This window comes from Charadrius vociferus, unplaced genomic scaffold (assembly GCF_000708025.1).
Source record: "Charadrius vociferus isolate BGI_N301 unplaced genomic scaffold, ASM70802v2 scaffold340, whole genome shotgun sequence".
Classification (NCBI taxonomy): Eukaryota; Metazoa; Chordata; class Aves; order Charadriiformes; family Charadriidae; genus Charadrius; species Charadrius vociferus.
Window position 1 is genome coordinate 2,271,308 of NW_009646631.1, and position 12,985 is coordinate 2,284,292.

The 12,985-nt window shown below is 37.7% G+C and overlaps 1 protein-coding gene across 1 annotated transcript in view; it reads left to right on the forward strand.

The window, feature by feature from the left end:
* Nucleotides 1-12,494, forward strand: part of GLTSCR1L (GLTSCR1-like) — a 31,912-nt gene extending 19,418 nt beyond the window's left edge. Inside the window, exons 5-12 of the mRNA XM_009888496.1 lie at nucleotides 2,042-3,730; nucleotides 5,548-5,662; nucleotides 6,915-7,012; nucleotides 8,699-8,760; nucleotides 8,885-9,030; nucleotides 9,198-9,292; nucleotides 10,800-10,902; nucleotides 11,698-12,494. Coding sequence (XP_009886798.1) covers nucleotides 2,042-3,730; nucleotides 5,548-5,662; nucleotides 6,915-7,012; nucleotides 8,699-8,760; nucleotides 8,885-9,030; nucleotides 9,198-9,292; nucleotides 10,800-10,902; nucleotides 11,698-12,494 — 3,105 coding nt within the window. The remainder of the gene's footprint in view (nucleotides 1-2,041; nucleotides 3,731-5,547; nucleotides 5,663-6,914; nucleotides 7,013-8,698; nucleotides 8,761-8,884; nucleotides 9,031-9,197; nucleotides 9,293-10,799; nucleotides 10,903-11,697) is intronic.
* Nucleotides 12,495-12,985: the final 491 nt, after the last annotated feature.

Sequence of the window (12,985 nt, forward strand, 5' to 3'; positions counted from 1 at the left end):
TGCTGACTGAAGGACGAGAAAGCTGTGTCCACGCTTCCTCCCTCCCCCCTTCCCTTGAGTGGGGTGATTGCATGCCATCTCTACTGATTGCAGGTTGATTTCCTTCGACGGTCTCTGTTACAACCCTCATGAGAGGGTTCCTTGGCCATTGCCCTTTTACCTGGGTCGTACTTGATGACTGCTTCCACCTTCTTATTACGGTATAGTAGAACAGCTTAAGAGAGCAGAATATTCATGGAGCCAGTGAGAATAAGACTCTTGTTGGTAAGCAGATTCATGAAATTGCAGAGGCACTAATTTCTTGTTGAAGTTAGCATGGTGTTCTGCACGGCTGTTCTGAATCTGGACAGCAGTGATTCAGATGTTAATTTTGAAGGTCTCTTGTTCCAGTTTATGGACATAAAATTGTTTTTGGATGTTAAACAGTGAAACTTGAGATTCTTCATTTCAGTGGGAGAGTTTCAAGCTATTCATCTTGATTGAATCTAATATTATTTATTTTTTACTATTGCTGTTACTAGTGGTAGTAATAGTTGTATTGTTAGTACTAATGGGAATAGCATAAACTGTACCCTTTTAAGTTACTCAGTTGTGAAAGGTGTCTGGTTGGTCATTGTCACTGGAGACAAGTTACAGACGCAATAGGGAATTTTCCACAAGAACCTGACAGTTGTGAGTCCTAATAATGCCCTAGTTAGTGACTCCTTTTTGCTCTGCCTGATGGTAGCTAGGAACAGTTGGGAACCTGATTTGTAGTTGTAGGTTTTCACGAGGTACAGACATCAAGACATTTAAGTACTAGTTTAATTCCTTCTGTTAACGTTAAATGTAAACAAGTTTATTGTAATTTCATAATTGTATTTTGGAAATATTTTACTGAATTTTAAGATCAACTTCTTAATATCTTAAAACATGACTGAAGTTTCATAAATTATACAGGCTGATTCAGAAACAGATTGAGGTAAAATTCTGAATAAATATGCTTGGGGAACTGAATTTAGGGTGGGGACATTACTGCCTGTGATAGTTACGGCTTGCAGCATCTTCACACTGTTTATAGGAGGTGAAAACAAGCGTCTATGATCTTCAAGGAGTGAAGGCTCAGGTTATGAAGGTGACTGATAATTTCACACCCATGTTTTGCATTTATCCTGACCTAAAAAGAAACTGGATGCTGTCTTTGAATAGTTGAGATACAGTTTTGCAATTTAGAAAGGTGTACTCTGTCTAACTTAAAACTATTGCAAGTATTACTATGCGTTTAAATTCGTCATTCCACCTGTAGAAACCTGATACTTGTGTTGTCCAGAGTTTCTGGACATAGTTTTGTTTAGACCACAGTAAAGTAGGTTCTGATTTTCCTTATCAGACTATTTGTGGATGTAGATTTGAAGGATTTTTTCATTCAGGGTGCCACATAGTATTTGCTTTAGTTTCAGCACTTATAGTTCTCTATAATCTTTTTACTAGCTTAAACCACAAAGTCTGTAGCATTGTTTTTCTAAACAAAGAATTAGTCCTTAACTTTATGAAATGGTCACTTGTTTGCACTGTGCGGCTATAGAAGTATTGGTAGGATTTTGGAGGTGGATCTGATCTAACAGAGCAGGTCAGTGAAAGAGCTGCTACTGAAACCTTGCCCCAAATTGAGTTACAGTGGAAGTCTTTTCACTCCTTTCTTTTATCCTTTTGTCCATACAGTGCTCAGCTGGAGGAAGGGGAAAATGGTACTTAAAGAGCATGTCACATTATCTTGAAACAGTGCAGCTGCAGAACTGAGTGCTGTGGAGTTGGGAGATTTGAGAAGTGAGAGGAGAGTAATGTCTCCAGCAGTCTTACGAGGGCATGAGTGGGATCTAAGTGACACATGCGTTTATGCTGGCCCACTGTATGGGATGAATGTCACCTTATGTACATACTATGCAAAGAATATAATTTTGTAAAGAAAATTTGCTTGCATGAAAAAAAGCTTAATGAAGAAACAAGGTAGAGCTTAGCATTTCTGAAAATGATTTATTTTTTGTTTTGCATTTCATTTCAGAACACTGATCCTAAGTCGTCTGTAAAAGGTGTAAGCGGTCAGCTTGGAGAGGGGCCTAGCGATGGACTGCAGCTATCCAGTAGCCTTCAGTTTCTTGAAGATGAACTTGTATCTTCTCCTTTACCTGATCTTACTGAGGATCAGCCTTTTGATATTCTTCAGAAGTCCTTGCAGGAGGCCAATATTACTGAACAGACTCTGGCAGAAGAGGCATATTTGGATGCCAGTGTAGGTTCTAGCCAACAGTTTGCACAAGCTCAGCTTCATCCTTCTTCATCAGCATCCTTTACTCAGGCTTCTAATGTTTCTAATTACTCAGGTCAGACATTGCAACCTATAGGAGTTACTCAAGTGGTACAGCAACCTGTTGGAGCATCTTTTGCAAGCAATACAGTCGGTGTGCAACATGGCTTTATGCAACATGTCGGAATTAGTGTTCCCAGCCAGCATTTGTCTAATAGCAGCCAGATTAGCGGTTCTGGGCAGATACAGCTAATTGGTTCATTTAGTAATCAACCTTCCATGATGACCATTAATAACCTTGATGGATCTCAGATTATACTGAAAGGCAATGGTCAACAAACGCCTGCAAACATGAGTAGTGGCCTCTTGGTTCATAGACAAACTCCAAATGGTAACTCACTGTTTGGTAACTCGAATTCAAGTCCAGTAGCACAACCTGTAACCGTTCCATTTAACAGCACAAATTTTCAGACGTCATTGCCTGTCCATAATATCATCATTCAAAGGGGTTTGGCACCAAACTCTAACAAAGTTCCCATTAATATCCAACCAAAGCCTATCCAGATGGGTCAGCAGACTGCTTACAATGTGAATAACTTGGGAATACAGCAACATCACGTACAGCAAGGGATTCCGTTTGCTTCTGCAAACTCACCTCAGAGTTCAGTAGTTGGTCCTCATATGTCCGTTAATATTGTTAATCAACAAAATACAAGAAAATCAGTTACACCTCAGACAGTTAGCAATGCTGGAGGTAGTATTGTTATCCATTCTCCTATGGGACAGCCTCATGCACCTCAAAACCAGTTTCTCATACCTACAAGTTTGTCTGTTAATTCCAATTCAGTTCATCATGTCCAGGCCATAAATGGACAACTTCTTCAGACTCAGCCTTCCCAGCTGGTTCCTGGCCAAGTGTCTGCTGAGCATGTAATGCTCAACAGGAATTCTACAAACATGCTAAGAGCCAACCAGCCATATTCAGGACAGATGCTGAATAATCAGAACACAGCTGTTCAGCTAGTTTCTGGCCAGACATTCACAGCTCCTGGAAACCAAGTGATAGTAAATCATGGAACCTCACAAATTGTTGGTGGACAGGTGCCACTGCAGCAGGCATCACCAACGGTGTTGCATTTGTCACCCAGTCAAGCTAATGTTTCTCAAGGTAGATCAAGTTTTACTACGATGTCACCTGGGCAGTCTACAGTCTCAAATATGTCAGCTTCTAATCGATTTGCTGTTGCGAGTTCTTCTGGTTCAGTGCATCCTAGCTTGGGACCATCAGTTCAGTCTGTTGCATCAGGAGGAAACTTCACTGGAGATCAGCTCACACAGAACAGAACTCAAGTTCCCGTCAGTGCATCACATCGTCTTCCAGCATCTTCTTCCAAATCTGTCAGCACCTTTAGTCACACGTCAATTGGAGTAACACAACAACAGTTTGCCTTTGGTCAGGTATGAAAGCTGCTTGAGAATGTACCCAAAGAAAGGCTTCTAAGCTGTGCTAAAATCTGGTTAACAAAGTATTAAAGTTGGTGTTAATACGGAGGACGTTAATTTTGCTAATTTGTATTGTTCTGAATACTGTGGAACTGCTAAAAATTACTGTGACCTGGGTGCATCATTTCACTCGGTATTTTCTAAAGTCTATCACGAGTGAATGAGTCTGTCACTTTCATTAATTCAGGGTATTTTGTTGGTGATTTATAGTAATATTTTTAGAACTGCTTAGCACTGATTTATTTCTGCTCCTGTTTAAAGGAATGGATATTGTAAGATTACACAACTATGAGCTCTCCTGAAGATCTTACTGTAGAGCTGGATGTAAAGGCTTGGGTACACTCTTAGTACTTACAGGTCTTTTGACCTCACTAAAAACTATGTATGTGTTTTCAAGGTTTGACCTATTCAAATTAGAGATGAAAAAGTTTCTTTTTTTTTTCTTGTTATTTACCATACGAAGTTAATCTGTTAAAACTTAACCTTTTTGGCATTTTGCCTACTATAGTTTTGTGTGTCTGGAGCAATTAGAAGTTTTCAAATTTGAACCAAAGACAAGGCAAGAGGTTTATTAGAATCCTTAACAGGAAATACCTTCTAAAGCAGTTTGTAAAAGCATAACATTTAAAAAATATTTTCTCTAAGAAGAGGTCTATGTAGTAGTTAAATTTTTTTTTTTTTTAATTTACTTTTAAGGTTAGAACTGGTTATTTATTTAGTTGATGCAGCCGCAGTATATATTCAAGTCAACTTTGTCTATTTTCTTAAGTGAACTTCCAATCTCTGCCATTATTTAACTCAGTGACTCATTACACAATTAGCAACAATGTATTATTCCACTTCTGACGTTTTTTTGCTTTTGTTTTTTTTTTTTCCTGCGGTCATTATAAAATACCGATAACAACTGTCTCAGAATGCATTTGCACTAATTATCTTAGATCTTTCTCTTCTCTCAAAGGTCTAATGGATTATTATTTTTTTTTTACCCAAGACCGAAACTGGGTAATGAAATAATGTCTTAGAAAATTATGTGTATTTAGAAAATAAGGGCGAATATGTTGTAGAACCACATTTTCAGTCTTTGCCAAAACTGCTAGCACAGGTTGTAACATTTTGTTTGCAGATTAGTAATTTAAGGCCTGCCTGACTTTCTCCTCATGTGACTACATCTTCCTATTTGTAGATTATGTGCTGGGTCAGTGAGTTTCAGCAGTTACAAAAGCGTAGTATTTCTTATTGCTGCAAAAAGGTCATTTTGGTTTTGTGCTGAAATTTCAGAGCTGAAAATGGGAACTACAGAGAACAAATTCTACTGTTTGGCAGAATCTTTTTAGTTTTTTTGTACTTGCATTTTAAATATTGTAGCGTATTGTAAACCATGTATCATTTAGTCACTGAACACTGGACAGTTTGTTCTACTGTGTATTTTTTTTGTTGAGGAGACAGCTTGTTTAGTCATCTTACAGTTTTGAGACTCGTAAAAGCTGGACTTTCTGAGGGCCACTTGTAGTGGTAAATCATGGATCTTCTAGAACATAACTGGTGTATAGTTGTACTGTTCGTGTAATTTCTGTTCCTTTCTGATTTACTTTATAAAATTCTTGAAGTTAGGAGGAATTGAAATGTCTGAAATTCTACCGCTTGTGAGTTTGAGGTTGAAAACGGATATGTAGAGCTGAATTTTAGTTGCCTTTTTTTGCTTTTTACCTCTGTTTGTTAGAGCTTTCAGTAAAGATGACTGTGTTTTTTTATTTTTTTTAATGTGTGTGACACAGAAAAAAGCTATGAGCCAGACATCACCAGTTTCTGCCTCGAAGACACAGGATAATTTGAGACAGCCTCAGCTAACAAGTCTTCTGAGCAACACACTATCAGGTCAACTAAGGTCTTTTTAAAATCATTTCTTAATTTTCTCCAGCAACAGAAATAGGTTCTTCTTTGATGTGTCAGACTTGCATTGACAGCTCATGCTGATAGGGTCCTGAAGGTTATCAGAATTTTAGTTTTAGAAGAACACAAACTAATTTTTTCAGTGTTGAATGTGCGCTTTTATTTTTCCCCTCCACGGCACTTCATTTTGTAGAATGAAAAGTTGAATCTCCACAATAAGTGATTATTTTTGCCTTCTGTAAAATCCAAAATTGTACCTCCTTTCATTTTTCTTACTTTTTTTCAGCTTAGGAAAATAGAAATAAGTCATTTTTGAAATAGGGACATCTACTAAAAATTATATGAAACTTCTAGACCCTCTCTTTTGTGATGGCTACTTCAGATACAGAGGAATGAAAATAGCAATTACAAGACTACGTGCAGGCTGTCATCGATTTGTTTTTGAATGTGTCACTTTCAGTTAGAATAGTTGATGCATTGTTCATGGCAAAATACTGGGCTTTTCAAGCAGCACTGTGCTACTAAAAGAACAAAACCAGTATATTAAAAAACAGAAAAATGCAGTAACCTTCATGTTCTCTTTGTACACAAGTAACCCTTTTGAATAAGATCTCATAATCTGCCTGTTTTTTTTTTCCTTGTGTACTGTTACGTGCAAGATGTCCAGGCAGTCCTCTACAATCAGCACAGTGTGGTTTTTTTGGGCGGAAAGAACCGTAAATTATTATTTGTGTTGGTTGTAATGTAGCATGGCTGATAAGATGCTATGTGAATTCCTGAGCAAAGCAACTGAAGGAGGTCTGCCCATCTAGAAAATCTAGGAAAAAAATTGACAATGCCTGCTGTCTAAGTACGTTCAGGAGCTCTAGAAAAATTTTGTTTATGTGCTTGAGGGAGGGTTAGTATGGAAAAGCTTGGTAAAATATACTGTATGCTTTTCAGTAAATTGTTGGGACACCATACTTACGATACTTGAATTTCTTCTTACATTGCAGTGCTATGGTAGCAGATGATCTATATCTGAGGGTTTTTTTAGTTTGTGGCACAAAATGTCAGTTCTGTTTCATTTTTATGACTCGGTTTTTCCACAGGGTAGTTGCACTAATGCTTTTAAGCATATAAGACATGTATCTTTCTCCTAAAAGCTAAAAACTCAAGTAAAATGATCAAGATAGGTACACAAAAATATTCTGTTCTTTCTTAGGTTGACAGAGTCTTTTAAACATATTTTTTATAGGACAGGACTCTGGAGGAAAAATCATACAGCAATCTCTAGGAACTGCACCGCCACAAGAAAAAGTAATAGGGTCATCATCACTTCAGCAGAGTATACAGGTAAAGAATACTTTTATTTGTGTTTCCCTTTCCCTTAGAATTTTAGTAATTAGGGATATTTCAACTCCATATTGATAACGTAGGAGTCCTTGCAGTTTTTTTAGAGTATATGAAGTCACTCAAGCTTGTCAATTCTACCTTGACGTAATAAACGTTGAGTGTTCTGCAAATTGATATTCTGAATGCTGTTTTGAGATTTAATTCAGCAAGTAGAATCTGACTGTAATGTTACCTGAAGATAATTTCGTATGGCTCAGCAATTCTTCATTGAGGTGGACATAAGTTGAACCTGCTCTTGTCATTACTACTTACCAACTCAGCTCTTCTCTAGCTGATTGGGATGGGATGGTTTGTGAGAAGTAGCAGAAAAAAATCTGTCTGGTCTTTGTTGTCTGTTTTATCTTTCATTGGCATTGTCTTCTTTCCCCGGTGTTGTCTTTTTTTTTTTTTTTTTCCCCCTTTCCTTTTTTTTTCCCCACCAAAAGTTCTCCTATATATGGCAACTACGTATAAAAATTTAATACTATGTCCAGGGTTTGGGACTGTAAGGGGAGGCCAGCCTTTTTGGAGGGGGAATACAAGAACTTCTGGGCAAAGGAGACAGTTGTTACATTCATGGACTGAGTAACTGAGGGCAAGAAGGGAGGGTTTGAAGTAGGCTTGAAAATGGGCTTCGTTGTGGGTGGAACTAAACTACACAAACATGGAGGAAAAGGGAGGATCTGATCTAGAAGTTTTGTTCCTTGCTGTAAATGTGTTTGTCAATGTAGTATGACATGAATGTTTTTCCCTGTCTTACTGATGTACAAGTAGATCAAGAGATGCTCACAGTAGTGCTCAATTGTGAGTTCAGCCTGGTTTTGTAATTGTTGGTCAGATGTTCATTCTCCTGTGGTGGAAAATACTTTTTATGCTCTGAAGCTAGAGGCTTTTTGGCCAGCAAGTATCATTACAGTGTGCCTACTTCATGCTGCTCCTACTTTGCTAAGAAGGGTGCTCTGTATCCTGTGCTTTTTTTTTTTCCCTTCTAACCACGTTGTATTTCAGAAGAGCTTTCATGAAGTCTTTTTTTAAGTCGTAAGTAACTTTTGCTCTGTGGCCAATTTTATTAGAAATAAATTTTCAGTAGACTGAAGAAAACCAACAACTTTGTATTAAACAAAGACTCTTTGATCCAGGGTGGCTTCTTTGGGAGAATACCTGGATTGCAGTAATGCCTCTCATACAGCAGGAACATGAGCCTTTATCACCTCGCCTTTACGCAACTTTAGCCTGCTTTCCTGACAGATACTCTAATCCATCAAAATCAGGCAAGATGACATCAGCTGAGAAATGCAGACAGTTCTTGAGAGCAGATTTCTTTGGAAGAGTTTCTAGTTGTACCTTTTCTTCTTTTCACCTACTAAATTTGATAGCCAGCCTTTTTCCTAGTGAAGCATGTATATGCACTGCAGTGGAATTTGCCTACAAACAACATTTCAGACCTTTGGCTTGCTTTAGAGAAGCGACTTCCCTAGCTCATTGATACAGTGCCCTGTGAAAATAGGAGATAGTTGAAAGTGTTTATACTTATGTGGTGGTTACACTTAGTATTGGTGATATACTTAATTGGCAGACATAAATGCTGAAACTTGGGCTTTGCAAAGGAGGCGATATATTGTAATTTGTCTTTTATTTTGAACTTAGGTGGATGGTCATTTAGTTGGACAGAAAAGGCCTGCTGCTAAACAGTTAACTAAAGGAGCTTTGTAAGTCATTCTTCTTTTGTAATATTTTGCAGACGTTTCCTCTAACCTTCATCTCTTTTCAGTTTTTGTCAATGCATAAACTTCAGAGTATGTGTTAATTATATATCATTATTTTTTCTTGTAGTATTCTACAGCAGTTACAGAAGGATCAAATGCATGCTGTGACACCAGATAAAAGTCGGTTCAGATCATTAAATGATGCAGTTCAGAGACTCCTTTCATACCATGTGTGCCAGGGATCACTGCCAACAGAGGAAGACTTAAGAAAAGGTAATTCTCTTTTTAAAAATTGGCAATACGTTTGTAGTGAATGTATTGAGAGAATTCTGTGTGTTGGGTAGAGCAATAAGAAAGGGAACATTTTTAAATTTGTGCAAGTTACTGAACCTTCTGGTTACTGAAGAACAGTATTTGAAAGTATACTCTTGTCTTTCTAGTGGACAGTGAATTTGAGTCTGTAGCTACGCAGCTTCTGAAGAGGACGCAGGCTATGCTGAACAAATACAGATGTTTGCTTATAGAAGATGCAATGGTAAGGTGTATAACCCAGATACATTTTATGTTTATAGTATGTGATTCAGTTTTTTAAAATAATACATCTGCAGGAAGGTGAGACCTAGCATTACAATTCATTTATTGCCTTATGAAGGTGATATATATATATGAAAGTTTTAGAGATACATATGTGTGTATATATATATATTGTACTTGTTACTGAACAATTAATCTCAGTGACCACCCTGCATTTTTAAGTGTATGCACACATCTTAAAATCAGTGAAATGGGTTGAATTTGTATTTCACATACCGCCCAAGCAAGGGTGCCGCTATATATTTAAGACACATGAACTTCTGCTCTCTGCTTATACTTTGCTCTTGCCTGAATAGACTGTGGTAGTCAGGCAGGTGATTTCTGTATTTTTCTGTGGGTGATAGAGCCTGAAAGAATGTTGAAAAGCTCCATTCGGAGGCCTCCAGCTATATTATAATTGGAGCTAAATCATATTACAATTTGGGAAATCATTACTTCTCCTTAGAAGCTAGGTGGAGCCTCACATTTTCATCGGAAATGTTTTTGCTTAAGTGCTTTCACAATCCCAGGTGTGAGGTAAAAAGAAAACTGACAGTTACTTTAGGAAAGTGTTTTACAAGGATCAGGAAATGTCATTGTGGTTTCAGACATGTTAGATTTCAAGCCTGGAAAGGTTTTGAATTTAAGTATAATAGACGTTTAAATCACTCTGGTTTAGAGACAGGAATACGTAATATAAGTGTTAGAATTAATACTGTTTTGGAATCAAGGGAATCAAGTGGTCCCATTAAAAAGATACTAACCATCAAATATTTGCAAGTAATTGCAGGTGGAAAGGGGGATGGAGGTTAAAATCTGTTCTTTTAGCGTCTGGTGTGTTGTATGGTGAATCCCATATGGACATTTTGAAGATGTTGTTTGACTGTTAAGATTTGGAACTAGTTGCCTGTGTTGTGACTTAGTAGCCGGTGAACTTTCTTCTGTGATGGATGGATCCACGCGGCTTGACGGCATCATCAGCAAAATGCAACTCAGCACCAGCTAGTCAGAAGGATGGGAGAGAAGTGCAGGGAAGAAACAAGATGATAGGGTGGTCCCATGGCAAGATTTTTGCTGTTTTTTAGCGAGAAAGATACTATATGATGTAAAAAATTGTGGTGTACAGTGGTAAACATACTCAGTCCTGAAAAGGTACTATTCTTAAAATTGGAATAGGAATTCCTTGTTTTAAATTCTTTAACAAATAAAATACAATATGTTTATTAATATTAATATGGATAATATCAATATTGTAATAATAAATATGAATAATCTTTTGTGGTTGAGTTTCAGTAGTGGTTGGGGTCACAGTCAATATCGTTGAAGATTCTGTGGAATTGTAAACATTGGCCACAAGTATCTAAGGAACATTCTTTTTCTCTGAAGAGTAACTAAGCTGTAAACCTTTTGATTTGGTACCAACATATGAGTGACTACAGAAGTGGATGTTTTTGTTCCTTTTCCTGCAGCGGATAAATCCCTCTGCAGAAATGGTAATGATTGATAGGATGTTTAACCAGGAAGAAAGGGCATCTCTGACCCGGGATAAGCGGCTTGCACTAGTGGATCCTGGTAAGTAATGGTTAAGTTCTGAATCTCACAAAAGCAGCGTAAGTATGGAGTGTTTAAAAATAGTTGTGGCTGCAGTGAGGCACTGATTGCTAGGGATTCCAGTAATTGAAATACTGAAAAGCAGTTGCAAGTTAAATTCTGATAACTCCCAGATTCAATAATCTGGAGATACTATAAGGTTGAAGGCAGTTATTTGGGGAAAAAATGTAATTGGCCTGTTCGGCAGAAATTTTTTTCTGAGCTTCTTCTGACAGTAGTCACGACTCCTGCATGGTCTCAGTTCTAGTAAGGAAGAACCTGTGAGTTAGCTGGCAGTCAGAAAGAACACTGCTGTATGAAGCATGAATACTCTTGTTCATCTTAATGAAGTGTTGCTTTTGGAATGTCATGGCCACTTAAATGGCAGCATTTTTAACCAGACTGTTGTTGAACGTAGCAACTAGAAACACATTGTTTGTCTAAGATAACAGTTGCTGTTTGCTTAAATGTTCTGCATATTTTAAAAGATAGAGGATATATTCAAGAAGGTATTCTTGAACATCTTCCAGATACCAGATTTGCATATTTAGTATGCTAGGAAGTGCCCTTAGTCTGGTTTTACAGTGCACATATGTGCATAGTATGCTGATTAATTTGGTGGCGCAGCAGAACACTTAAGCATGTGTATGTCTCTTTAAGATATGAATCTGTAGGCTGTGGATGTTATTTGATTTTTAATACTCAGAAACTAGGCTGGAGCGTCTGTTATTTTAGTGTATAGGTAATTCAAGTAAAATGTTGTTACTTACTTTTTAGATGGTTATCAGGCCGATTTTTGTTGCTCTGCCAAACAATTTGATAAAACAGCTGAAGAAGCACAGTCCAGCAAAAGTGACCACCAGTCTAGCAAAACATTACCTTCTCGAGGTCAGACTACCAAAACCCAAGCCAGAGACCGACCAAAATCCAGCTCAGCAGAGTCCACAAATCACAGTAAACTTCCTCTAGTGCCTAACAACATTCTGACACCACAAGAAGGAACTTCTTCTAAAAAATCGGAGAGCCTCAGTAAAGCTTTAAAGTTAGAAAAAGCTAATTGTTCTTCTGAGAGCCAATACGTGGCCCTTTCTGAAGAAAAGATGGCTGGGAAGGATCTTGCCAAGTCCACTGAGAATTCTTCGAGTTCTGAAGACTTGTCAAAAAACGTGTCAAGAGGCGGTCATGGAACACACAATAAAATCTCGAGGAACACAGTTCAGTCTTTGTCAAAGGTAACGTGTAATAATTCCCTCCAAGACAAAACTCTGAGGAGCTCTCCAAAGAATGAGGTTTTACATCCTGATAACAGGAAAGGCTCTGGTGAACCCCAGCAAGACTTACTGCTCAGTAAGAGTTTAGAAACTACGTTTAAAAACATCTTGGAACTTAAAAAAGCTGGGAGACAGCCACAAAACGAGGCGACAAGTAGCGGCTCGGTTGAGTTAGAATTTCCTAATTTTTCACCTATTGCTTCACAGGAAAACTGCCTGGAAAAATTTATTCCAGACCACAGTGAAGGTGTAGAAACTGACTCTATTTTAGAAGCAGCTGTAAATAGTATCTTAGAGTGTTAATAGTTACAGTACCATGGACAAGTTATGTTTCTCTTAGCAGAAGCAAATGTGAATGACACCACAAGTACAGCCTGACATGCATTTAAGGTTAACCTTTCTAAACTAGATTCTGTTCTGTGTTTGAGAGCAATACTCATTGTGGTTACAGTGAGATATCCAAGTAAAGTTAATCCTTGTTAGAATGCAGTCTGTTAGGGCCTTACTATTTCAAGTATTACTACGATAGTGCTTTTGATAATTGTGCAGTACTGCAGCATGACAAGGTTGCAGGTTGTTAGGCCCTATGTAATACGGTAATATACTGACAATCACAGTCATTTGAAAGGATATATTTATTAAGAAAATGTTTTTAAAAAGTGATGGAAGCAACAACTCTCCCCTACCCTTCTCTTCCACAAATCATGAAAGTTTTTGTTTTTCTGGAAAACCCACTGTACCTCTATTCAGAAGTGATTATTTGCTTTGTTAATGAATCTGTGTTCTAGGATTCT